The sequence below is a fragment of the Oryctolagus cuniculus genome, chromosome 17 (genome assembly GCF_964237555.1).
Source record: "Oryctolagus cuniculus chromosome 17, mOryCun1.1, whole genome shotgun sequence".
Classification (NCBI taxonomy): domain Eukaryota; kingdom Metazoa; phylum Chordata; class Mammalia; order Lagomorpha; family Leporidae; genus Oryctolagus; species Oryctolagus cuniculus.
This window is the reverse complement of record NC_091448.1, coordinates 2,298,927-2,324,501: the sequence shown is the minus strand read 5'-3', so window position 1 is coordinate 2,324,501 and position 25,575 is coordinate 2,298,927. Positions and strand designations below refer to the sequence as shown.

At 61.9% G+C, this 25,575-nt stretch overlaps 1 protein-coding gene across 1 annotated transcript; it reads left to right on the top strand.

Annotated features, from left to right (window-relative positions):
* Positions 1-16,297: 16,297 nt before the first annotated feature.
* On the top strand, positions 16,298-24,388 carry CBX2 (chromobox 2). Its single transcript, XM_051828343.2, has 5 exons — positions 16,298-16,446; positions 16,519-16,562; positions 17,335-17,400; positions 19,185-19,290; positions 20,265-24,388. Exons 1-5 carry the CDS (start codon positions 16,375-16,377, stop codon positions 21,561-21,563), a joined length of 1,587 nt encoding a protein of 528 aa, XP_051684303.1. The 5' UTR covers positions 16,298-16,374; the 3' UTR covers positions 21,564-24,388.
* The last annotated feature ends 1,187 nt before the right edge of the window (positions 24,389-25,575 follow it).

Sequence of the window (25,575 nt, the reverse complement as noted above, 5' to 3'; positions counted from 1 at the left end):
TCACTCTGCCTTTCAAATATCTGTTTTTTAAAAGACATTTATTTGTTTGAAAGGCAGAGTTACAGAGAGGGAGAGGCAGAGGCGGGGGGGGGGGGGTCTTCCATCCGCTGGTTCACTCCCCAAATAGCCACAACGGCCGGAGCTGGGCCGATCCAAAGCCAGGAGCCAGGAGCCTCCTCCAGGTCTCCCACGCGGGTGCAGGCACTCGGGCCGTCCTCCACTGCATTCCCAGGTGCATTAGCAGGGAGCTGGATTGGAAATGGAGCAGCGGGGCTCTAACAGGTTCCATATGGGACGCTGGCAGCTGCAGGCGCCGGCCCCTTAGAAGCTTTTAAAGAAGGAAGTACTGGCGTGTGCTGCAGTGTCGTGAACCCTGGGACATCCCGCCAAGGCAGGAAGCAGGCACAAAGGGCCGCGTGTTGGAGGATTCCAAGGAGTGCAAATCCGTGGGGGGAGGAAGTGGCTGCAGCTGGGGCTGGGGGTGGGGCTGAGGCTGGGTGTGGGGGTCAGGTTGGGGCTGGGGCTGGAGTGGGGATGGGGGTGGTGGTCAGGGTGGGGCTGAGGCTGGGGCTGGAATGGGGCTGGGGCTGGGGCTGGAGTGGGGGTGGGGCTGGGGGTGGGGGTCGGGGTGGGGTGGGCTGGGGCTGGGGCTGAGGCTGAGGCTGGGGGGTGGGGGTGGGGCTGAGGCTGGGGCTGGAGTGGGGCTGGGGCTGGGGCTGGAGTGGGGGTGGGGCTGGGGGTGGGGGTCGGGGTGGGGGCGGGGGTCAGGCTGGGGCTGGGGGGTGGGGGTGGGGCTGGGTGTGGGGGTCGGGGTTGGGGTTGGGGCTGGGGCTGGGGCTGGGGGTGAGGGTGGGGATGGGGCTGGGGCTGAGGCTGGGGTTGGGAGTCGGGGTGGTGGTCAGGGTGGGGCTGGGTGTGGGGGTCAGGGTGGGGCTGGGACTGGGGCTGGGGGTGGGGGAGCCGCCACTCAGGGCGCGGGTCGGTGGCGCGGCTAGGGGACTGTGCCAGAAGCCACCGCACCGCACATTTCTAAGTGACGGAAATGGTAACTGGAAACTTGGGAGTATTTCACCACAACTGAGAAAACAAAACCAGGTTGTGGGACTCCACCAACGGGGACACACAGCGGGAGGCTGGACAGCGGCCACGGCGTCGCCGCAGCGCGTCTGTGCCAGGCTCCCCACGGCCAGTCCCTGTGCTCTGGTGGTTAATAAGTGTGGCTGCTGAGGTCAGGCTGGTGAGGGGAGCCAGGGAGACAGCCTGTGTGTCCCTAGCGTGGACACCGGCGATGCCCCACTGTGGGGATACCCGCCCCGCCCCCACCACGGGACACTGGCCCCACCCCTACCACGGGGACCCCCGGGCACCCAGCTGCCCGGCCTTCCAGCCTCCCTGGGCCGGGCCACATGCAGGGTGTCAACAGACCCTGGTGAGTCAGCTGGTGCGGAGAGTGACACCTGTCAGTCACGGCCTGGCGCCCCATTGGATTGCTGGCTTTCCCCTCTCCCCGCCTCCCATTTGTTGCAGACTTGAGAAGAGCAGCCATGACACCTGCAGCAGGGGGCCTGGAAGAGCTGAGCACGCTGGCCGCTGGCCACAGGTGTGGCTCCTCCGGGGTCACCAGAGGGCCACGTTCACAGAGTGCAGGGTCAGGTAGAGGCTGCCGGGCGGGGGTGGGATGGGGGTGGGAGGGGGGCACGGCTTCCACTTTGCAAGTGAGGAAGTTTTGGCAATGGTGGTGGTGGCTGCACGCGACCTGGCGAACACAGGAGGTCCCAGCGGGGGCCACACATCACACCTGGCAGCCACACGTCACACTTGGCAGCCAACCACTGGAGGGGGGGTGGCCTGGCTCCTGGACAGCGCTTGGTGCTGCTTGGTTTAAGAAACATCACTTGGGCTGGCGCCGCGACTCACTAGGCTAATCCTCCACCTGGGGCACTGGCATCCCGGGTTCTAGTCCCAGTCAGGGCGCTGGATTCTGTCCCGGTTGCTCCTCTTCCAGTCCAGCTCTCTGCTGTGGCCCGGGAGTGCAGTGGAGGATGGCCCAAGTGCTTGGGCCCTGCACCCCATGGGAGACCAGGAGAATTGGCGCAGTGCCGGCCGTAGTGGCCATTAGGGGAGTGAACCAGCAGAGGGGGGACCTTTCTCTCCGTCTCTGTCTCACTGTCTATAACTCTCTCTCTGTCTCTGTCTCTCTGTCTCTCTCTGTCACTGTCTAACTCTGCCTGGCAAGAAAGAGAGAGAGAGAGAGAGAGAGAGAGAGAAAGATCACTTGAGGTTTTTCTTCTTTAAGAAAAAAAAAGGTTATTTCTTTAAAAGTCAGTGTAACAAAGAGAGAGATTGAGAGACACAGAGAGGTCTTCCATCCACTGGCTCACTCCCCAATGGCTACAATGGCTGGGGCTGATCAGGCTGAAGCCAGGAGCCAGGAGCTCCATCCAAGTCTCCCATGTGGGTGCAGGGGCCCAAGCACATGGCCCATCCTCCCCTGCTTTCCTGGGCAATAGCCGGGAGCTGGGTCGGAAGTGGAGCAGCCAGGACTCGAACTGGCACACATAAGGGAGGCTGCATCACAGGCATCCGCTGTCCCGGCTGCGCCACAGCGCCGGCCCTGGTGTTTTGGTTTTTCAGTGCTGTGCGTAACCTGTAACAGGAGAGAGAGCAGGTGTCCACGCTGTGTGCGCCTGTCCACACCCACGGAGGAAGTGAGCTGGCAGGAGGCGGGGTGCACCCGGGAAGGTGGCAGCAACCGAGCCACGTGCTGTGCCGGCCTGGAAGTGGTGGGGCCCCCCCACACACACACCTAGGCACAGACTGGTCACAGCCGGCCAAGGGCAAAGCAAAGCCAGAGGATTACTGGGCAGGATGTGGGGAACCCTGGCCGTGCAGAGTGGTTGCGGGAGAAAGGTTCGGCTTTCCAAGAGGGGATCGCAAAGCCAGCAGGAGCGGCCGGGGCAGCCCGGGCAGAGGAGAACGAACCGGCCAAGCGAAGGGTGTTTCCCCCTCGGCCTGGAGAGGGTTCAGCAAGTCTGCAGCTGACGCCGGGGCGCAGGCCAGCTGGGGACGAGGCAAGACCCCTGTCGACAGCCAGCCCTCTCTGAAGCCCCGGGAAGGCCCTTGTGCGGACACAAGGTGGGGTGAGAACCAAAGACGTGGTGGGCACGGGGCCCGCTCCAGTGTCCGGAGCCGCTCCCCGGTCCCCGGCACGACGATGCCCACGATCGGAGGTGGCAGCACGACCCAACCCGCTGCTCCAGCCGCTGGCCTTGCTCTGGGTTTGTTTCGTGTGCAGATACCAGCTCCCTCCTAATGTGCCACGTGGGTGCCGGGGCCCAGGCCGCCTTCTGCTGCTTTCCCAGGCGCATAGCAGGGAGCCGGATGCACGTGGAGCAGCCGGGACTCGAACCGGCTCCCTTAAGGATATCAGCATCGCACACGGAGACTGTACCCGCTACACCACAGTGCTGGCCCCCAAATCAATGCCATTTTAAAGATATTTTGTGGCATAGACACTTCACGGCAAACTCCTCAGCGATAAAAACGAATTCTCTGAATCGCAGAGTCAGGCTGGGAAGAGGCGGCGGTTCCATCTCCAGGAAATTCTAACGCCAGGGAGCCAGCGCCTAGGGCGGCCGGCAGAACACAGCTGACGGCAGGAGTCCGCAGGCGCCTCCTGCGGGTGCTCCTCACCTCCAGCTGTCTGAGGGCCTGGGTTCAATCCCCGGCTCTGGCTCCCACCTCCAGCTTCCCGCTAAAGCAGACCAGGGGAGGCAGTGGCGACGGCTCCCACAGCCGCCACCACGTGGGCACTCTGCACCAGGCCCCGGCTCCAGTTCTGGCGCAGCCCCCACCCCCGCCCCCACAAAGCTGTGCAGGTGTCTGGAGAGTGAACCAGTGGATGGGAGATCTTCTGTGTCTCTCTCTCTGTCTTTCAAATAAAAATGAAAATACATAACAAATAAGAGTTTAAATTTAAAAGTACACACCTGATAGAATCAAAAAGGAGAGAAAGATCCAACATGGGAAGCGGGATACACAGCAGACTCATAGAATGGCGGATGCCCTAAATAGCACTCTGGCCTCAGAATCAGCCTTTAAGGCATTCGGATCCGGCTAAAAAGCCCATGAGAGTATTTCAGGCATGGAAAGCCAAGACACTGTGGGGGGAAAAAAAAAAACCACACACCTAAATGAAAGATCTCTGTGAGATCCCAGTGGAAAGAATGGGCCATCAAAGAAGGAGGTACCTTTCTCTGAAGGGAGGAGAGAACATCCATTTTGACTATGACCTTGTCTAAATAAGGTCAGAGTTGGTGAACTCAAGAGGCTTCCATAGCCTTGGCAGTTCATGACAAGAGCCTCGGCTGATTACTGATGCCATAAATAGGAGTGTCAATTGTTAAATCAACAACAGGAGTCACTGTGCACTTACTCCCCATGTAGGATCTCTGTCCTTAATGTGTTGTACTATGCGAATTAATGGTAAAACTAGTACTCTAACAGTACTTTATATTTTGTGTGTCTGTGTGGGTGTAGTCTGTTGAAATCTTTGCTTAGTATTTACTAAGTTGATCTTCTGTATATAAAGATAATTAAAAATGAATCTTAATGAAGAATGGGATAGGAGAGAGAGTGGGAGATAGGATGGTTTGTGGGTGGGAGGGTGGTTATGGGGGGAAAAAACTTTTATAATCCAAAAGTTGTACTTTGAAATTTGTATTTATTAAATAAAAGTTTTTAAAAAATTTTTAAAAATAAATAAAAGTATACACCTTAAAATGAGAAAAAAAAATAATGGAAAAAATTTTGCAACTAAATAAACATTTTCGTTCCACTTTGTCATGAGTTTTTTTAAAAATATCTTTGTATTACACATGCAATAGATCAAGATACCTCCTTGAGATCTGTAATATTTAAGTATGTAAGTTAAACCTCGAATTTAAAAACTATTTTTGCCATTAGCGCTTGTTACTTTTATATATTTGCAAAACAAAACATGAAAAAAATTAAATGCACTATAAATATATTTTTACCATGAGCTTATATTACTATTTATATATGGAATACACAATGTATTCAAATGTAATTCAAGTCTACTAAATATATAAACGTTGGAATCAGAATGTGAGCCTCTTTCTCACACTGAGTGTACACTGCCTTTATGTACACGGAAAACACAGTACCTACGGAAGGTACAAGACCCAGTCTGAAATACCCGGTTTCCCTCCCCCACTCAGTGTGCACACCGGGACCCACGCCCAGTGCGGCCAAGCCCCTTCCTGCCTCTGGGTCACCGGTGGGGACAGAGCCAGCTGCAGATCTGTGAAAAGGAGCAGCCGGCATGGGGCCTGGGCGGGGCCCAGCCAGTAGGACAGGACTTCCTGCAGTGGACCGCAGTGGCCAGGCAGGAGCGCGGGGCCAGCCAAGGCAGCCCACAGGGGACCCAGCTGGTCTGGGCAGAAGCCACCTTCCCAGCTGTTGACCTGACAGCTGCAAAGTCCAAGCCCGGCAGGCAGGAAGGGCCGAGTGCCCAAAGCTGGGCCGGGCGGAGGCAGTACCACCAGCAGCGGTGGGGGTGACCAGGAGGGCGCACACCGTCTCGGGGTGGCAAGTGAATTGCTGGAGGGCTCCCTCCACTCCTCGTCAGTAACGTCACTGGGTCCCCTGGCTTGGTCCAGGTGGAAACAGGGATGCAGGCGGGACAAGCAGGCCAGCCCGGTTCGCGCCGTGGGAGGGTAAGGGCCGCTGGGCACGCGTCACCTGCCCGTCTCAGCTGGAAGCCACCTCTGCTCTCAGAGCCGCTGCAGCAGAGACCTGGCAGCTTGTCCACACCTGAGGGTGCACATGGCTGCTCAGAGGCCCCCGGGCACCCTGCAGCCCAGCCCATGCCCTGCACAGCCCCATCCAACCTAGACGCAGGCCCCGACTCTACACAGAGCCAGACCGGGAGGAGCAGGCCCGGAGCGGGGGTCCAGGGGGCTGGACAATCGCATTGTGATGCTTGGGACAGGGAGCCCGCGGTGTAGCCGGCGAGGCTGGGGTAGGTGCTTGGAATGCCAGGCTCGCTGTCCGTCCTGCTTTGTTCAGGGTCCCCCTCGTTCTAGCACCAAAAGCCTCGACCCGACCCTGACCCCTGGGACACACTGACCCCTGGCACACACTGACCCTGGCACACACTGACCCTGGCATACACTGACCCTGGGACACACTGGCCCTGGTACACACTGACCCCTACCTCTGGCACATACTGACCCTGGCACACACTGACCCTGGGACACCCACCCTGGCACACGCTGACCCTGGGACACACTGGCCCTGGTACACACTGACCCCTACCTCTGGCACACACTGACCCCTGGTACACACTGACCCTGGGACACCCACCCTGGCACACACTGACCCTGGGACACACTGGCCCTGGTACACTGACCCCTAGTACACACTGACCCTGGCACACACTGAACCCTACCCCTGGCACACACTGACCCTGGTACACACTGACCCCTACCCCTGGCACACACTGACCCTGGCACACACTGACCCTGGGACACCCACCCTGGCACACGCTGACCCTGGGATATGACTGTGGAACGCAGCTGCAGGAGGCAGTGGGACCTCGGTTCCCCCGCTGCGTGAATGGCTCAGGGTCGTGTGTCGTTGCCACCCGGGGGCTCCTGCCTTTGCCTGGCTCAGCCCTAGATGTTGTAAGAATTTAGGAAATGGACCGAAGCGTGGAGGATATCTCTCTCTTTCTCACTCTGCTTTTCAAATATAAAAAATATAAAAATTGGGCCGGTGCCGCAGCTCACTAGGCTAATCCTCCGCCTTGCGGCACCGGCACACCAGGTTCTAGTCCCGGTCGGGGCGCCGCATTCTGTCCCGGTTGCCCCTCTTCCAGGCCAGCTCTCTGCTGTGGCCCGGGAGTGCAGTGGAGGATGGCCCAAGTGCTTGGGCCCTGCACCCCATGGGAGACCAGGAGAAGCACCTGGCTCCTGCCATCGGATCAGCACGGTGCGCCGGCCACAGCGCGCTGGCCGCGGCGGCCATTGGAGGGTGAACCAATGGCAAAAAGGAAGACCTTTCTCTCTGTCTCTCTCTCACACTGTCCACTCTGCCTGTCAAAAAAATAAAAAAATTAAAAATATATAAAAATTAATACATCATCTTTTTTTTTTTTGACAGGCAGAGTAGACAGTGAGAGAGAGAGAGAAAGGTCTTCCTTTTGCTGTTGGTTCACCCCCCAATGGCCACTGCGGCTGGCGCACCTTGCTGATCCAATGGCAGGAGCCAGGTGCTTTTCCTGGTCTCCCATGGGGTGCAGGGCCCAAGCACCTGGGCCATCCTCCACTGCACTCCCTGGCCACAGCAGAGAGCTGGCCTGGAAGAGGGGCAACCGGGACAGAATCCTGCGCCCCGACCGGGACTAGAACCCGGTGTGCCGGCGCCACAGGTGGAGGATTAGCCTATTGAGCCACGGTGCTGGCCACATCATCTTAGCAATAATAAAAACTCCCAGGAAGGGTAGGAGTTTGGCCTTGTGGTCCACCCCGCTGTTAGGGTGGCCCTGTCACATCACACACGAGTGTCTGCCTTTGGTCCCTGGACCCAGCTCCCTGCGAATGCACCTGGTGGGTGCAGTGATGGCTCACGGACTTGGGCTCCCGCCACCCACATGGGACACCTGGATGAGTTCTGAGCTCTCAGCTTTGAAAAAAAAGTTTTTGATTTATTTGAAAGGCAGAGTGACAGAAACAGAGAGACATAGACATAGACATAGTGACAGACATAGAGAAAGAGAGAGACAGAGAGAGAGAGAGAGAGAGCGAGCATCTGCTGAGTCAATCCCCGAAAGGCCACGGCAGCCAGGGAGCCAGGACCTCCGTCCTCGCCTTGCACGTGGTGCACTGGGGCCATAGCCTGTTGCCTTCCAGGTGCATTAGCAGGTGGCAGGACTGGAAGTGGAGCCTCCAGAGTGGGAGCTGATGCTTGGTGTGTGACGCCAGCGTCCCAGGCACACGCAACCCCTCCTCCCCCAGCCCCCAGACATGATGAACTTGAGCTTTAAACGGTGACGAAGTCCAGTTTGTCAAATTTTAATAATAACTGGGGCTGGCACCGTGGCACAGTGGGTGAAGCTGCTGCCTGCAGTGCTGGCATCACTTATGGATGCCGGTTCAAGTCCCAGCTGCTCCTCTTCTGATCCAGCTCTCTGCTGCGGCCTGGGAAAGCAGGAGAAGATGGCCCAAGTGCTCCGGCCCCTGCACCTGCATGGGAGAGCTGGATGCAGCTCCTGGCCCAGCTCCAGACATTGTAGCCAACTGAGGAGCGAACCAGCAGACAGAAGATTCTCCCCTCCCCCCAACTCAGACCTTTAAAAAAATTGAAATCCATGCATAGTTTTTTCATAATATGCAATTTCCGTGAACATTTTAAGAACCCCCCCATACAGGGTTAACAAAATGTAAACTGCTCCCAGGCCACAGACAGATGAGTGCGACGCTCTGAGCCAATGCTGGTGTCGGCCCTGACCAGCACACGGCCCTCGGACAACAGGGCCTGCGGGCATCCATCTTTGGATCTTTGCAGATGGAATCAGAGATCTCGAGAGGCACTCACCCTGCACTCAGCGCCCTGAGTCCGAGGCCTGCGTCTACACAGGAGACAGGAGGGAGAGACATGGGCGGCAGCCACCTGTAGCCACCCCCCAGCCGCACAGCGCGGCCCAGCTCACACCTGGAGTTCAGACGTGGCCTCCATAACTCTGAGAGTCCTTTCTGTCATTGGAAAGCCACCAGGAGCTGACATCATGGTGCAGCGGGTTAAGCCGCCACTCATGACGCTTCGACCTCGTATCAGAGCGCCTCTTCCAGTCCGGGCTGTTGGGCTTTCCATCCAGATCCCTGCTTATGCACCTGGGAAAGCAGCAGGGGCTGACCCAAGTGCTTGGGCCCCTGCCACCCACGTGGGAGACCTGGAAGAAGCTCCTGGCTTCAGCCTGGCCCATCCCCGACTGTTGCAGGCATTTTGGAGGTGAACCTGTGGGTGGAAGACCGCTCTCTCTGCAACCCTCTGCCTTTCAAATAACTAAACTAATTGATCTCTTTATAACTGAAGGACCCACTCTGTGATACTTTGTCACAGCACAGAAAGCAAATGCAAGATTGTTGCAAGCTGAGGCTAACAAATAGGAGCTCCCTCCGCTTCTGAGTGCTATCCCGCATCAGGGGTAATTCATAGTCCAAAAACATTAGATGGAAACTTCCAGAAACACACAATTCCTGTCTGGACTATCCCGCCATCTTGCTCTGTCCTGCTGATGTCCGGTGCGGCCACTCTGAACAGCACCCGCCTGTCGGGACGGCTGTGTCACAAAGCTGACGCCCACAGCAAACCTCCTGCTTGTGTAGCTGGGACATACAAGACACGAGGCTTCCGCCTCCCGGAGGAACAGTCCAGACAACACACCCGAGACAGCGGCCAACGCTGCCCTCGTGGGAGCCGCTATTTCCGAGTGCACACGGGGTCCACTAGGACACCTTACTCCCAGCAACTGGAATGAGAGAACTTCCGACCCGGGGCTGCGGGGACGCGGCTGTGCCTCGTGAGCTGCAGAGATGGTGTGGGGGCCACCCTGCCAGTCTGCAGCCACCAGGGCGGCCGCCACTGCAGACCGCTTCTCTCTGAGTCCAGCGCACAGACAAACTTGTTTCTTTTGAACAAGCGCACCGTGATGCAACACAGGCTAAGTCGTAGAAGCCACTCACCCTCCGACGGCCGGCGGCTCCCCGGAGAAACGGTGGTGGAGCCTGTGGAAAGGCCAAGAGGGTGGCGTCGAGTCTGCGCACCTGCTGGGGCGTGAGCCGGGCAGGGCAGCGTGTGTGGGACAGGAAGAAGCGGCGGGAGGGCAGCTTCGAGACAACAGCCCGCGTCCTGGCCGGGACGGGCACTCTGCCAGTAGGGAGACCAGGAAGTGACAGCGGTGGTGGTCCCCAGAGTAGAAAGTGGGCTCTGGGTATGGGGAGGGGAGGTCCTTTCACCGTGGCACCCTGGGCAGGCCCCTCTCCCGGCTGGGTCCACAGCCACAGAGGCCCATGTGGCGGAGAAGCAGAGATCGGAGGGGTAGGGCGGGGGAGGGGAGGCATCGGCCACCGGGCTGCTGGCCAGCGGCTGCCTTGCACCACTGGGAGCCGGCTCAGGCCCACACCCACCCAGCCAAACTAGACACTGTCTGGGTCCCCCGTCCTCACGTGCTACAATCCCCCACCCTTCAGATCGCAGTTTTTACAATTTTGGAAGTTTTTTTCTGATTTTGAGATCTTGGGGACGGGACCCAAGTCTAAACACAATGCTTATCCATGTTTCATACGCACCTTATACACGTAGTGTGAAAGGAATTAGGACCAGCTCTGTGGCACAGCCGGCCAAGCTGCCACCTGTGATGCCGGCATCCCGTATGAGCATTGGTTCAAATCCCGGCTGCTCAACTTCCAGGCCAGCTCCCTGCTAACGGCCTGGGACAGCAATGAAAGATGCCCAAGTGCTTAGGCCCCTGCCAGCCCCGTGGAGACCTGGATGGAGTTCCTGGCTCAGCGTGGACCAGCAGATGGAAGATCTGGCTGTTCCCCCCTCTCTCTGTAACTCTGCTTTTTAAATAAATAGTTTAAAAAGGTAATTGTATACTTTAAATAATTTGTGACATGAGACAAAGCCTCATGGTGAGGAACTGTCCACTTGTAGTGCGAGGTCGGTGCTCAGAAATTGTCAAAGGGGTAAGCTTTGGGCACAGCGGCCAGGACAGCTGGGTCAGTACCAGCCTGGCCTGTCTGGCGCCAGCTCCTGGCCCCGGCTTCCTTCTCACTCAGACCCTGGGGGCAGCGGTGTTGGCTCCAGCAACTGGGTTCCTGCAGCCCGCAGAGGGGACATGGATTGGATTCCTTTCTCTGCTCCCAGCTTCAGCCCAGCCTGGCCCTGGCCATTCAGGTTTTCAGGGGATAAACCTGCTGGTGGGAGTGGGAGAGCCCCCCACCTCTCTCTCCCTCTCTCTCTCTCTCTCTCTGTGGGGGGGCACTGGCCTCACAGGGGGTCTGCCACGCTGTCTCCGAGGGTTTACCTCGAGGGCCGAGCCCGTCTCCAGCACGGGCAGAGCAGTGAGCCCACCGGTGAATTGTGCGTCTGCTCACCACTCGGAGTCCCTAAACTAATTAATTATGTGGTTTTAAATAAGCACTTCTCCCTAGATTTTAGACTTAAGTAGTTTATAACTTGTGAATATAGTGCATCTCGGGCCGCTGTTGTAGCACAGCGGGCAAAGCTGCCGCGTGCCCTGAACACTCTTTTGTGAGTCCCGGCTGCTCCCACTTCTGAGCCAGCTCTCGCCTGGGAAAGCAGTGGAAGACGGCCCGAGTGCTTGGGCCCCTGCACCCGTGTGGGAGACCCTGATAAAACTCCTGGCTCCTGGCTTTGGTCTGGACCAACTTGGGCCGTTGCAGCCTTTGGGCAGTGAACCAGCAGATGGAAGATCTCTCTCTCCCTCTCTCTCTCTCTCCCTCTCTCTCCATAGCAATGCCTTTCAAATAAATAAAATACATAGAAAGAAGGCAGGCAGGCCTCTCACCCGGGAAAGCTGCCTCATCCCATTGGACCCTGTGACGGTTCTGCACCAGGCAAAGCTCTCGGCACAAAGCCGCTGCGGCAGGTGGCACCACCGTGAGACGGGGTGTGCAAATGCCCCTATGTGGAGTGTGCTGTGCACCGGGACGCCCTGGCCACACTCACGACTGCGGCGCACTGAGAAGAGCTGACGGAGGGGACAGAGGCAGCCCCGTCCGCCTGGGCACAGCCTGGGGACAGCGGAGCGGCAGCGGCACACACGCCCGGCACACACCAACATGAGCCGTTTGCCACTGCAGTGCTTTGACGCTAAGCAGCTGGAACCAGGGACCGGGCGGCTGGCAGAACTCACACAAGGCACCGCGTAAGAGACAGCTTCGTGCAACCCACACCCCCATGAGGGGTTCTCACCTGTCTCGCAAGAGGTCAGCTGTCCACTTCCCACTTCCTGTACCTGTGTTCCTTAACCGGGGCCAGGGTGGTGGGGGTGGGCTCCGATCTGGGCAGGGCATTGGAGCAGGACAGTCCCTGGAGCTTATGTAGCGGCCACGTCTGCCACAGTGGACCCCGGAAGGCCCCTTGGCCAGCCACGGCGCCGCTCCCCAGGGCCCTGCTGCCTGCCCCCGGCAGAGGGGAAGGGCGGCTCCCAACCTGTACCTGCCACAGCTCCAGGTTCAAGTTCCCTGTAAAGCTTTGTAAGACATGGTCTGATCAGAGGGTGCCATGGGCGCACCCAGGGGTCAGGGGCTCAGGGCGGGGCCCAGCCGCTCTCAGGAAACCAGCAGCCTGAGGAAGCCCCAAGGTGCCCGGGGGTGCTTATTTTTACTTGAGTGCTGATATGTAAGCACCACCTGTCGCCTGCATATAATATTTACCCGTGACATACACAGGAATGGCGGGACATGACGTGGCCAGCCCTGAGCCACACGGAGGGGAGGGGCGGTGACCGCACAGAACACGGGTGTGGCACGTCCTCAGACCACGTGGCCGCAAGGGGCTGGCTTCCGGCTGCAGGTGCTCTGAGTATTAGGAGACTTAGTATAAGACTTAGTATAAGGAGTTCCGGCGGCTCCCGCGGCCCCATCCAGCCTCCCCCGCCCAGCCCTGTGCTAGTGTCAATCACAGGTCTCTGCCTGCTGGCTCCACGCTGGGCACGCAGCCCCTGACCTTGGCCCTTGATGGTCAACCCACAGGCGTGGCATCCACAGACAGCTTTCCGGGTGGTGCCTCGGAAGCGGAGCCTTGAGGCCGCCGCTGGCCCACGAAGCAGCGTTCACGCCCCGCCAGCTGTGCCTTCTGCCTCCGCCTGTGCGCTTCGTACCTGGTGAACATCCCCTCTTTGTTTATTCTGGGGAGGGGGGGGCTGGACTCTGTTAGACGAGGGGCTAGGAAAGCAGCCCACACAGCACGCAAGCGTCAGGCGGAGCGGAGAAGCGGTCTCGGGCCGGCTCCTTCCTCTCCTGACTGATCCGCAGCTGTGCCAGCCGCAGCGTCCTCGACTCCGACTCCAAGCACCCCCGCCCCAGTGCTCCCGGGCCTCTCCCTAGAATGGGCCCTGCGAGCTGCAGCGGCCCCCAGCCCCTGCAGGGCTCCCCCACACCTGGCCCACCGCTGCAGCTGGGATGCCTGCCGCCAGCCAGCACCGCGAGCACGTCCACTGGGTGCGCTGCGCGCAGAGCGGCCGAGCTGGCTCCGACGGGATCTTCAGTGAAAACAGCCTCTCCTTTACGTAAGCACACGTGAGGGCAGGTCACCCACACACACACGCATGCACACACACAGACATACACACGCATGCACACACATGCACACACATGGACACACAGAGACGTGCACACACACAAACATACACATGCATGCACAGACGCAGACACACACAGACATACACACAGACACGCACACACATGGACATACACACACAGATGTGCACACATGCACGAACATACACACACATGCACACACATGGACATACACACACGTGCACACAGATGCACACGCGCACACACACAATCATACACATGCACGCACACACGCATACACACGGACATAAACACACAGACGGATGCACACACAGACACGTGCACACACACACACATGCACACACAGACATACACACATGCACATGGACATACACACGCACGCACACAGACGCGCGCACACACACACACACAACTCCACGACTCACTTCCAGGGCTGGGCTCCCTTCACGGACAGCACCTGTACAGGGCACTCCCGCTGACTCCGCAGAGCTGCTGTCTAGCACACTGACCTGCAGCTGCACGTGGCTCCTGAAGTAATTTAAGATTCGATAACAGGGCCAGCGCCGCGGCTCACTAGGCTAATCCTCCGCCTGCGGCGCCGGCACACCGGGTTCTAGTCCTGGTCGGGGCGCCGGATTCTGTCCCGGTTGCCCCTCTTCCAGGCCAGCTCTCTGCTGTGGCCCGGGAGTGCAGTGGAGGATGGCCCAAGTGCTTGGGCCCTGCACCCCATGGGAGACCAGGAGAAGTACCTGGCTCCTGGCTTCGGATCAGCGCAGTGCTCCAGCTGCAGCGGCCATTTGGGGGGTGAACCAACGGAAGGAAGACCTTTGTCTCGCTCTCTCACTAACTCTGCCTGTCAAAAAAAAATTGATAACAGTTAAAATCAGCTCCTGGCCTGCACCAGCCACACCCCCATGTGCCCCAGCCACAGGCTGCTCACGGCTGCTGTCCTGGGCAAGCCCCATGAAACCAAACCACCGCCCTGGCCTCTCACAACAGCACTGCCTGTATGCTGAACAAGGCTGAGTGGATAACAAAATATTAGTTCTGACTGTAAAAACTCCTTTATTTAAAGATTTATTTGTTTATTTGTTTGAAAGGCAGTTACAGAGAGGCAGAAGCAGAGAGAGTAAGAGAGAGGTCTTCCATCCACTGGTTCAGCCGCAACGGCTGGAGCTGGGCTGATCCGAAGCCAGGAGCCAGGAGCTTCTTCCAGGTCTCCCACGTGGGTGCAGGGGCCCAAGCACATGGGCCATCCTCTACTGCTTTCCCAGGCCATAGCAGGGAGCTGTATTGGAAGTGGAGCAGCCGGGGCGTGAACCAGCGCCATATAGGATGCCAGCACTGCAGGTGACAGCTTTACCTGCCACAGTGCTGGCCCCGTGATAATTCTTAAGATGCGACAGAACCCTGCATTTTTACACAACTGGACCGGAGGGGCTCTGCCTCACCGCCCCCTCCCCAGCTCTGTTCCAGACACTTCCCACACTTTCCATCATGCCCTGCTCTGGTTATCTGATGATTTCATTCCCGTCCAATCCACCACATTTGTTTCTCCAAGTGAATTATCCCTTCTGGTACCCGCCTGGGCACTCAGAATCGGAGAGGTGATGTGTGTGCTAAACCTTCCAGCACATTCCCTGCCCCAATACGTGATTATCGAATCCAGACAATTTTATCTTTTAGGGGAAGAAAGAACCCCCCCTCCCCAGCTTTTCCTAAAGAAATGAAGGTAGGCAGGTGGGAAGGGATAAGCTGGTGTCGCCTGCACCGCGGACCGGGAGGACACTGGACACATCCAGGGCAAAATCCTACACCCACAGAGGACTCTGCAAGGAAGCGGGAGGGGACACTGTCCAGCCAGGGGCCAGCGACCTGAGGACTCTCTGTGCGCAGCCCACAGCACACTGCCCAGTCGCACAGGCCGGGACACCAACGGGGCTGCCCAAGAGCCTGCGCCGGCTCTGTCACAGAGAGGCCATTCTGGCCCCCAAACCAGGGCGCGCCCCGCCCAGCTCCTACTGCCCACGCCGGGCCCACGGCGCTCTCTCCAGGGCACCAGGCAGAAGCGGCCTCTGGCCTGCTGGACCGGCGCACGCTCCCCACCAGGGCAGCGACCCAGCGCCAAGACGCGGCTTCTCCGAGCCCAGCACCGCACGCAATGCTCCTAGAACCGACGCGGGAAAGAGGCTTTTCCGAGCGACCCCCGCGTCGGTGCGGGGAGGCCGAGGCTAGCGGACCACTCCTTCGCTGGGCAAGGGCCACGCTCCAACTCAAAATGCGAGCAGCTCCGAGGGACGATGCTCACACGCACCCGCACCCGCACTCCCGTCCAGGACCCCAGCGTGCCGGCGGGCTGGCCACTGCCCACTCCCGAGTCATCAGCAGCCCCGTCCGCCCGTGCGCGGGCCCGGCTGCCCACCACGGTGCCCGCTGCCTCGGGAGACTGCCTATCCTCTCCCGCCTTTTTTTGGGAGAAGGGGGCGCGCTCCGCTTCTGTAGCTCCGCGTCCCCCGCGCTACCCGCCTCCCTGCCCAACCCCCGGCCCTCCCCCAGGGAACCCAGGTCCACTCGCCGAGAGCCGCGCGCCCCTCGGGCCATAACAGCGTTTTTCTGCTCGGATCGCGGAGCCCAGACGGGCCCGCGCGCGCCCCGGGGGACCCAACGGCGCTCGGTGGGTGGGGGCCATCTCGCAACCCCGCGCCCGGACCCCGCGCGCGCCCTCACCCCGGCCCCGGCCCGCGCGCGCCAGCCCCGGCCGCGGCGCGAGGCCCAGCCCGCCTCGAACAATGCGCGCCCCGCCCCGCGCCCGCCCCCGCGCGCTCATTGGCCGGGCTCGGGTTTGGGCCCCGCGCGGGGCGGGCTGCGGCGCGCGTGCGCGGGGCGGGCCTGCGCGGGGCGGGGGCGGTGCTTTGTGTGCGGCCGGCGGGAGCGCGGCGGCGGCGGCGGCGGCGGTGGCGGTGCGGGGCTGCGGGCGCCGCGGCGGGCGGGGCGCGGCAGCATGGAGGAGCTGAGCAGCGTGGGCGAGCAGGTCTTCGCCGCCGAGTGCATCCTGAGCAAGCGGCTGCGCAAGGTGCGTGCGTGCGGGCCCCGCGCCCCGGGCCGCCCCCGCCGCCGGCTCATGCGCCCCTCTTCTCTTCCGCAGGGCAAGCTGGAGTACCTGGTCAAGTGGCGCGGCTGGTCCTCCAAGTGAGTTCTCACCACGCGGCGCCCGCTCGCCCCGCCGCGCCGTCCGGGGGCCAGGGACGTCCGCGCGCGCGGGGCGGGAAGTTCGCGGAGTGCCCTGGGCTCGGCGGCGCCGGGGCGCCCGGTCCCTCGGGGGCCGCCCTTTGTTTTCATCCCCGCAGGGCGCGGGACTGGGCGGCCTGGGGCCCGGACTCCCCTCGGGCCGCGGCCGAGCCCGCTGCGCCCTGCGCTGCGCGCGCCGCTCCGCGCCCATTTGTTGCATGCGCCCCCCGCCCGGCCCAAGCCCCCTCCTCCCGTGCATAGTTCCCCGCTGTAACCTGAGCTTCCTATTGATGGATGCGAGGCAGCTTTTTTTCTTTTTTTCCTGCCCTCTTTGAATGGAGGAGGGGGAATCCGGTGTCCCCGGAAGGGGCCGTGGCAGCGGCCGCGGCACCCGACTCTGCGCGTCCCCCGCGGCGCCCCGGCCCGCGCCCGGCCACATTGTTCTCGGTCCGGGCCGCGGCGCGGTCCCCTCGGCCTCCCCGCCCTGGCTCCCGGCCAGGCTTTGGGGGATTCCCTCTGCAAGTTTGCGTTTTACTGGAACGTGTTTTCCTCGCCGGCGCAGCTGCGGGAGCCCTCTTGTGGTCTGTTTTAATTGGGGGGTTGGGGTGGCAGCGAGGGCCCCCGGGGCCTGCGGTTGGGGACCGCCGCGGCGCCCCTGCCCTCAAACCCGTGGCTGCCCGGGGTCCGAGGGTCGCAGCCTGGGGTCTGACGCGCCCCCCTCTTTGCCTTCCAGACATAACAGCTGGGAGCCGGAGGAAAACATCCTGGACCCTCGGCTGCTCCTGGCGTTCCAGAAGAAGTGAGAAAGCTCCCGGGGGGGGGGGGGGGGGCTTGGGGGCCGGGGGCGGGCGCGGCTGAATCTGAGGTCGCCGGCGGCCGCGCCGTGCGGTCTTGAGTAGTCTGGGCTGAGCGCCTCGGTGGGCTAACACTAAGAACCACTGGGATGGTAGATTGGCCCTGCCCCGCCCCTCTGGGAGGGGGCTCCCCAGGGTCTGTCCTAGCGGGTCCCGCAGAAATTGAATTAAAAGAGGAGTTGCTTTTGGTGCAGAAAAGCTTCTTGAGGTACGTGCGTGGTGTTTGGCTTTTTTTAACTCTCACGCACTTTTCCCATGGACTTTATTGAAGATCCTGGGTGACTCCCTGAGAGCCGGCTTGGGGCTGGGGTTCCAGGTGTTACGGCCATTGTGGAGAGCGGTGGTCCGGGGTGGGCAGCGGATGTGCTGTGCTGCTGCGAGCAGGGGGATCGGCCGAGCCGGCAGGCGTGCTCTGAGCTCTGAGTGGTGTCGGCTGTTTGCACGGACCGCTCCCTGGGGATGCTGGAAGCTGGACATTCGGGTCTCCCAGAGGCCCACGGTGAGGGTGCACAGCCGGGTCTTCAAAAACTCCGTAGGAAACGCCTGTCCCCGGATGTGTGGATTTTTAAATTTTTTCTGAATGCAGCTTGTCTTCTCATTCCATTTTTGCAGGCACTGTTTGAAATAACTGGCACCTGTGCGCAGTGCCTCTGGTAAAGTCCTCCCAGCAGCTCCACTGTCTGCGTTTAATTTACAGCGTTGGTGCTGGGAGCCTGGGGGCGGGGCTGCGGGTGTTTAAGGCAGGATCCTGGGGGGGGGGGGGGTGTCCTTGACCTGCCTCTCGGCGGTAGCAGAGGTGTCCAGGGGATGCCCGCGAGGAGTCTGGGCTGCATCCTGGAGAAAGGGCAGTGCGGTTGGGGTGTCCTGCCCCCCCACCCACCAGAGCGCCCTCTGAGCTTGCCCACTGTGGGGTGCAGGGCAGACATGGCCTTTGCGCAGAGGGGGAGGTCACAGGTTCCAGACCTGCAGTGCGCAAGGTGGTGTCCAGGGGCTCACAGCCCCATTGTCTTTCCCGGAGATCCCAGGTCAGGGGCCACGGCTGCGGGGAAGCCTTGCCTGGTGTGTGAATCGGATCCTCGGGAGGTTGTCTTCCGGACGGCCCGAGGGGTCTGTCTCGGCTTCCTAGTCTGCAGATCGCGCCCCTTCCCAGGACCAAAGTCCCAAAGACAGGCTCGCTGGGGGCTGGGGCTGCACCAGGGGCGCTGCGTGGGGCACCGGTGTCAGTGGCCACCGTCATCTCCGTCGAGAGCAGTAGGAACAGGGGTGTTGGGAAAGGGAGACGGGGAGAGCCAAGGGCGGCGTCGGGGCTGGTGCTGTCCCTGCTCCCAGGGCCAGTGAGGGCTCAGGTGCACAGGTGTGGAGGGGGACCCCTGCCCCGGGCTTCCTTCTCCTGTGTGGACTGGGGGACCCCAAGGCCTGCGTCTCGTTAGCCCGCGGTAGGCTCCCCAAGACGTGATGTTTTTATTGCTCAGGCTCATCTTTACCCGAGTCTAAGGGGATAGGTTGACTTCCAGAGGGCTCCAGGAGGCGTTGCAGAGTGGGGTCTGGACTTCCGCTGGGGGGTTGTGTGCCGTTTGCTGGGTGTGTCTTCCCGGCCACGCCGATGGCCCGGGCTGGGCCGTCCGTCGGGGAGGTGCCAGGAGCCGCGGGGCTCCCGTGGGGTGGGGGTGGGGGGCTCTACACTGCCCCGCCCCCGCCCCCGCCCCCGCGACTGCTGCTGTGTCTTTAGGGAGCACGAGAAGGAGGCGCAGAACCGGAAGAGGGGCAAGAGGCCGAGGGGCCGGCCGCGGAAGCACACGGCGACGGCGGCCTGCAGCCGGCGCGCCAAGCTCAAGGTGGGTGCTGCGGGCTGCGGGAGGCCCCCCAGCCCGCTCCGGAGCCGCTTCCTGCTGCCGGCAGTCTGCTTTCTGCCGGGCAGCAGGGTTGTGCCTGGCGGCTGCCCGGCCCCAGCAGCTGACCAGGAAACAGGAAGCGGGTGTGCGGTGTGAGCGTGGCCTGGGGGCCCTCACGGGCAGCCGGTGGAGCCAGGACACTGGGGCCTCGGGCCTCTCTCCGGTGCACGGAAGGCAAGGCTGCTTGCGCCCAGCGCTGACTGCCTGCCAGGGTCCCCAGTGTGGGGTGGGGTGGGGTGCACGCACCTCCAGTCTGGGGCATTGCTCCTCCCGCTCGTCCTGCTGCCGGTGACGTGGCGAGGCAGGAGGGGCGGGGTCCTGGCCCTGGTGTCCCCTTGATTGCTTTCTCCAGGCCGCTGCCCACCCCCAGCCCATGCTGAGACCACGAGCCAGCCACTTAGACCCCCTTCTAGGAGATTTGGGTTCCCTGTCTTAGGGTCTGTGGCTTCGTTTTGTCTTTGACCTGGAAGTTCCAGCAGGATGGTGGGGGTGCAGGAGTCCCGCTGTGTGCGGGACCCTCCTGGTTGGATGAGGCAGCCCCTGCCTGCTCCGAGCTCTGCGGGCAGCGTGGGGACCTCGCTGGGGGGAGAGAAGGCCTGGGGGCTGGCAGGCGCTGGGCGGCCGGGTCTGGCCACAAGACGGCCGACGTGCTCACAGCTGCCCCGGAGACGGGAGTCTTGCGGCTACACCTGCATCCCCGGGAGAGCCGGGCGTGGGCGGGACATGGCGGGTGCCAGTCCCCTGCCGTCTCCAATGCCACCTTTTTCTATAGTTGAAGCCTTTCCCAGAGCCACCCGGCGGTGAGCCGCTCCTCGCTGCCTCTGGCTGGCGCAGAAGCCGCCCGCGTGAGGTGCCCGGGGCTCGGGGGACCGTGCGACCAGGCAGGGAGGCTGAGGCGCCGTCCGCTTTCCCTCTAGGAATCCGACACGCCCTGCAAGTCCAAATCCAGCAGCTCCTCCTCTTCCTCCACGTCCTCCTCCTCTTCCTCAGACGAAGAGGACGACAGCGACCTGGACGCCAAGAGGGGCCCCCGGGGCCGCGAGACCCACCCAGTGCCTCAGAAGAAGGCGCAGATCCTGGTGGCCAAGCCGGAGCTGAAGGACCCGGTCCGCAAGAAGCGGGGACGCAAGCCCCTGCCCCCGGAGCAGAAGGCAGCGCGCAGGCCCGTGAGCCTGGCCAAGGTGCTGAAGGCGGCCCGCAAGGACCTGGGGCCCCCGCCGCTCAGCGCCCCCGTGGCTGGCCTGGCAGCCCTAAAGGCCCACACCAAGGAGGCCTGCGGCGGCCCGAGCGCCGTGGCCACCCCGGAGAACCTGGCCAGCCTGATGAAGGGCATGGCGGGCAGCCCCAGCCGCGGCGGCATCAGCTGGCAGAGTTCCATCGTGCACTACATGAACCGGATGAGCCAGGGCCAGGCGCAGGCCGCCAGCAGGCTGGCGCTCAAGGCCCAGGCCGCCACCAAGTGTGGCCTCGGGCTGGACCTGAAGGTGAGGACACAGAAAGCAGAGCTGGGGCTGAGCCCCCCAGGAAGCAAAGTCCCCAAGGTCACCAGCGGCGGGGCCATAGAGCAGAAAGCGGGGAGCACCGTGGGGCCCCCCCATGCCCATGGCGGCGGCAAGGTACCCGCTGGGTGCCCCGGTCCCCAGCCAGCACCCACGCAGGAGCTGAGCCTGCAGGTCCTAGACTTACAGAGCGTCAAGAACGGTGTGCCCGGGGTGGGCCTGCTCTCCCGCCAGGCCGCCGCCAACAAGGCTGGCACCCCTGCTGCCGCCAGCCCCGCCACAGGGAAGGGCGCCGGGGGTGGCCCCACAGCGGGCAGTGGGGGCAGCGTGACCGTGGACACCAGCAAAGGCGAGAGGCTGGCCTCCAGGGCTTCGGCTCTGCCCACCCCCACGGGCAAGAGGGACGGGGTCAAGGGCAGCGTCGCCCCCGGCGGGCAGGACGGCAGCGCGGCCCCTGGCGAAGGCCGGAAGGCAGCTGCACTGTCAGAGATGAGCACGGGCGAGGAGAACAGCAGCTCCGACTCGGACCCTGACTCCGCCTCGCTGCCCAGCGCCGGCCACAACCTGTCCGTGTCCGTCCAGACCAGCCAGGACTGGAAGCCCCCACGCAGCCTCATCGAGCACGTCTTTGTCACTGACGTCACCGCAAACCTCATCACTGTCACCGTGAAGGAGTCCCCCACCAGCGTGGGCTTCTTCAGCCTGAAACATTACTGAAGGCCCCGCGGCCCACCTGCCCCGGCTGCCGACCCGCAGCCCAGACCCTTTGGGGAACTGTGTCAGGAGGAGGGTAGGGGGCTCCTTTGGGCAGGCTCACAGGGACTTCTCCCTAGACGCCCCCTGACCTGGGCTTGGGGCAGGGGCTGCAGCCCCCCAGCGTCCTACCTCTCTGGGCCTCTGCCTTGCTTCGCCCTTCCACTCAGGAAGCCTGGGCTGCCCCGACAGTCTGTGCGGCAGCAGCCCGCAGCCCGGCTCCTGATTGCCGGAAGGGGGTCTCCTGGCCCAGCCTGACGGCTCTGCCCCAGGGTGGAAGAGAAGGGGGGGGCGGTGGGTTTGTGCAGGAAGGGCTCTGCTGGTGGTTCTCCAGGCGCCAGACGGTGGAGCAGGGGTGACCCCTCCCCCTTCCAACACGGTGCCTGGGCAATCAAGGGCAAGGGGGTGGACCCTGTTCCTGGCAGCCAAGGGCGAAGGCCTTACTGTCAGGACGGTTGCTGGCAGCTGCTGGGGTGAGTTCAGGAGCCGGAAGGGGGTGGCCTGGGTGCTGTCTGTCCCCAACTCAGGAGAGCACCTGCAGCCCCAGCCCTGTTGGCCCAGAAGTCCACTGAGGGTGAGGGGCGGCTGGTCCCAGGGCTCTTCCATCTGAAGAGCGGCTCTGGGGACAGAACAGATGTCACTGCTGCCTCTCCTGCTGGCCTGTGCCCCTGCCCAGGGCCCAGTAGGGCGCTTCCAGGTTCCAGGATTGGGGAGGTAGGCTGCAGGTGCACAGCTCCGCTGGCTGGGGCAGTGGTTGGGCCTGGACTGGGCTGCGAGCCGACCTCTGCGGCAAGCCTCTTCCTCCAGCCGCTGGGTTCTCCCCGTGACCCCGCAGGCTGGCCCCGCGGCACCGGAAGACGGGCGTGCAGCCATTGCGGGGCTGTCCTGCGCCGGCTCCCGGAGGTGGTGCAGGGGTTTGCTGAAGCCTGCAGAGCCGGATGAGCCAGCCCTGGGGTGCCACTTCCCCTGACAATCCCCCCCACTTGGGGGTTCATTGCCTGCTCTCCGCTGGGAGGCCCTGTCCCTGTGCCATCTGGGAGGCCCCCTGGCAGAAGGCCCCTGGGGAGCCCGGCTCTGTCTGCCAGCCTTGGCGCTGGGGCCCTATCACCCCTCCCTGAGAAAGGCAAGTGCTCAGGGCCGAGCCTCTTCCCAACTGCCCCCGCCAAGATGCCTGTGTTTTGGGACCACCCAAGACTGGTGTCCGAGCTGCTGTCCCGAGAGGACAGCTTGGGGCAGAGAGGTGGTCCGTGGGTGGCCTGGAGACTGGAGGTGGCAGCGGAGGGCAGTAGGTCACTGGGTCTCTGTGATGCCAAAAAGAATGGCGGGGCCAGCACGGCAGCTGTGTCTGCTGTCCGTGGTGGTGCTCGGCGGAAGGTAAGGCCTCACCTGCAGGCCCCGCTGATCCCTCACCCTCCGTGCCAAATAGCAAGAGGTGGCCTTGGTGAAGCCAAATTGAGCTCAACGGCGTGCCTTTGTGGACAGAACTTGTCCGTGACTGCATCGAGGGCCGTCCGGGTGCAGCCCCCTGGTCTGGTGCCCCTGTCTGCAGACTGGAGCCCTGGGGGTCCCCGATAAGGAGGCAGCGAGGGCCAGAGTCGGCCCCTGTGCTGTTCTGGGGAGAGACCAGCTCACTGTCCTGGGGATTGGATCCAGTGGCCTGGGATCCTGGCTCCCGATAGCCAGTGCCTCGCTCTTTCTCAAGGGAACTGAACCCCAAGCTCTACGGCGTGTTTCCTGCCGGGGCGGGCCCCAAGGCCAGGGGAGCAGCTCCTGGCCACGCCCTCGGGTCTCTGAGCGGTCAGGGAATTGGGGGGCGCCTGCGCCCGCCGGCCACCTCCCCTGCCCTAATTCGGTGCCTTTGTTTACCAGCTTCTGCAATCCCAAAGTTTGAGTCTGCGAACACCTTAGCCCCAGCCACTTTGCCTTCTCGCTGCGTCCGTGTCTTCCTGGCGCATGTGACCAGCAGGTGCACACACGGCCCCAGCCTCTGCCAGGGCACTGCATCAGATGCGCAGAGTGGGATGTCTATGTTTACCAATAAATAAAAGTAGTACTTTTTGTATTTTGATTTGCTGCTATCTGTGTGTAGCTAGGCATCGGTCACCCATCTGATCTGCCGTGTCCCTCCCTGGGGTCCTAGGTGAGGCTTAGCATGGTGTGTGTGTGTCAATACGTTCCTACCCCGTCTTGTCTTTGTTTGCTTCTGTATCATGTAGGAAGAAATGGCTTGTCTGTCCTGTTCCTTAGAGGGGTCAGATATTTTTATATATATATTTTTGGTACCAAAAAAGAGTGTTGCTTGCTTTAGTTACACTCAAAACCCTGATCTGACTAGCGAGGGCGCTGGGCCTGACCTTTCAACCCATGCCAATCACTGGCTGGATTTGTGGTTTTTTAATTAAAAAAAAAAAAAAAAGCCAAATCACCCATATAGGCCACATGTAATTGCCTTACACTGTGGCTGTTTGCTTCATTGCCTTGGGAAAACTTAAGACCTTCGCCTAAAGGACAGCAGCCGGCGTAATCAGCACCAGCCAGTCCAGGGCAGTGTGCCCCCCAGGGAGCCCCTCATGGCTGGGGAGAGGGGGAGGCAGTGCCTACACGAGCAGACTTTCCAGTGCGCCTCATGACCCTAGAGCTTTCTGAGTATTTGGGGGAACTAACACTAGCATAGGTGCAGCTTCTTTAGGGCGGTGTTAATTTATTTTTGCTGGAGAAATTAGCAAAGGGTGTCACAGGTTTGCATCATTTTGTTAACTCTTAGATATCAATAAATATTTTTTTTAAAACTTTGCTGCCTGGCGTGCCTTGTGTGTGACCGCTGGGGACACGGGAGACCTCACGTCCCCTTTCTGGAGGTGGATTGCCCACGTGGCCCCGGACTGGAGGGCGGTGCTGAGCAGAACCAGAGGCTTGGGCGAGGCCGATCCGAGGCCGATCCGCTGGGTGCCGAGGACGGTTCCGAGCGAAGGGCAGCGTCCCTGTGCCAGTGGCCCCACGCCAGAACAAGGGCGCTGTGGAATCCTGCAAGGCACAGGGCAGACCCCCACCACAGCGGCCAAAGGGGCTGTGGGCGTGGCTGGGTGTGGGCGTGGCGGGAACGGCCTCCCCGCGATGGTGAGGGCCAGGGAGGAAGCTATGCCAAGTCCAAGGGCGGTACCTGCCCCTGAAGACAGCTCCCTTCCGGAGACATCTCCAGCAAACCGAAACGCCCACGGCACCCGAAGGCACCGTTGCCCACGTGTGGCAGCACTTCAGATGGACGCAGCTGTAAAATTCCAGGGCAGTCGCAGGGGCGCCCTGCGGGGCTCCCAAAGGAGGGGTTTGCTGGTGGCCAGACCCTTCCTGGCCGGCCCACGTGAATGTATTCGTCCATCTCAGCCTGCAGGGAGGACCAGGCTGCTCTGAAGTGGAGAGAGAGGTTGGGCTTTGGGTGTTGCCCCGCCCTTCGCCCAGTCGGTGGCCGGGGGAAGGCTGGCAGAGGAGGCCTGCGCGTGCTGGGCCAGGCGGACCCTCCCACTAGAAGCAGAAACACAAGCCCCCAGCCCCGCCAGCTCCAGAGACACCTGCTCAGCTGAAGTCGCTTCTTCACCTGCGGTTTTGTTTAGGAGGGCAAGTGTGACCAGCAGTCCCAGTGCTGGGTCTGAGAGCGGCCGCCGGGGGTTGGGAAGGAGCGAGCCGGCCAGCAGGCGCCCGCGTTGCCCTCCCCCAACCCCCACGACGACGGCCCTTTCCGCGGGGAGGGACCCGGCACAGGCCGGCCTTTGTGCGTGTCCCCCGTCGCTGCCATGGCGCTCGAGGGCGCCTGGCAAAGCGGGCGCTCAGAGGACAGGGACGCGCGGGACTGGACAAGGGCGCCCCCCCCCCCACCGCCTGGCCGTAAGCCTCCCGCGCCGCGCCTGGGTGGAGGGAGCCGGGGCCGTTGCGGCCCCACGTCGGGAGCCAGAAAGGCACCGGCCTCTGGGGAGGGGGCGGA

Excerpts from the sequence above, each read along its gene's own strand:
- CBX2 (XM_051828343.2), top strand. The coding sequence starts at position 16,375 with ATGGAGGAGCTGAGCAGCGTGGGCGAGCAGGTCTTCGCCGCCGAGTGC. Across the intron at positions 16,447-16,518 it reads TGAGCAAGCGGCTGCGCAAG|GGCAAGCTGGAGTACCTGGT; the intron begins GTGCGTGCGTGC and ends TCTCTTCCGCAG. Across the intron at positions 16,563-17,334 it reads TGGCGCGGCTGGTCCTCCAA|ACATAACAGCTGGGAGCCGG; the intron begins GTGAGTTCTCAC and ends TTTGCCTTCCAG.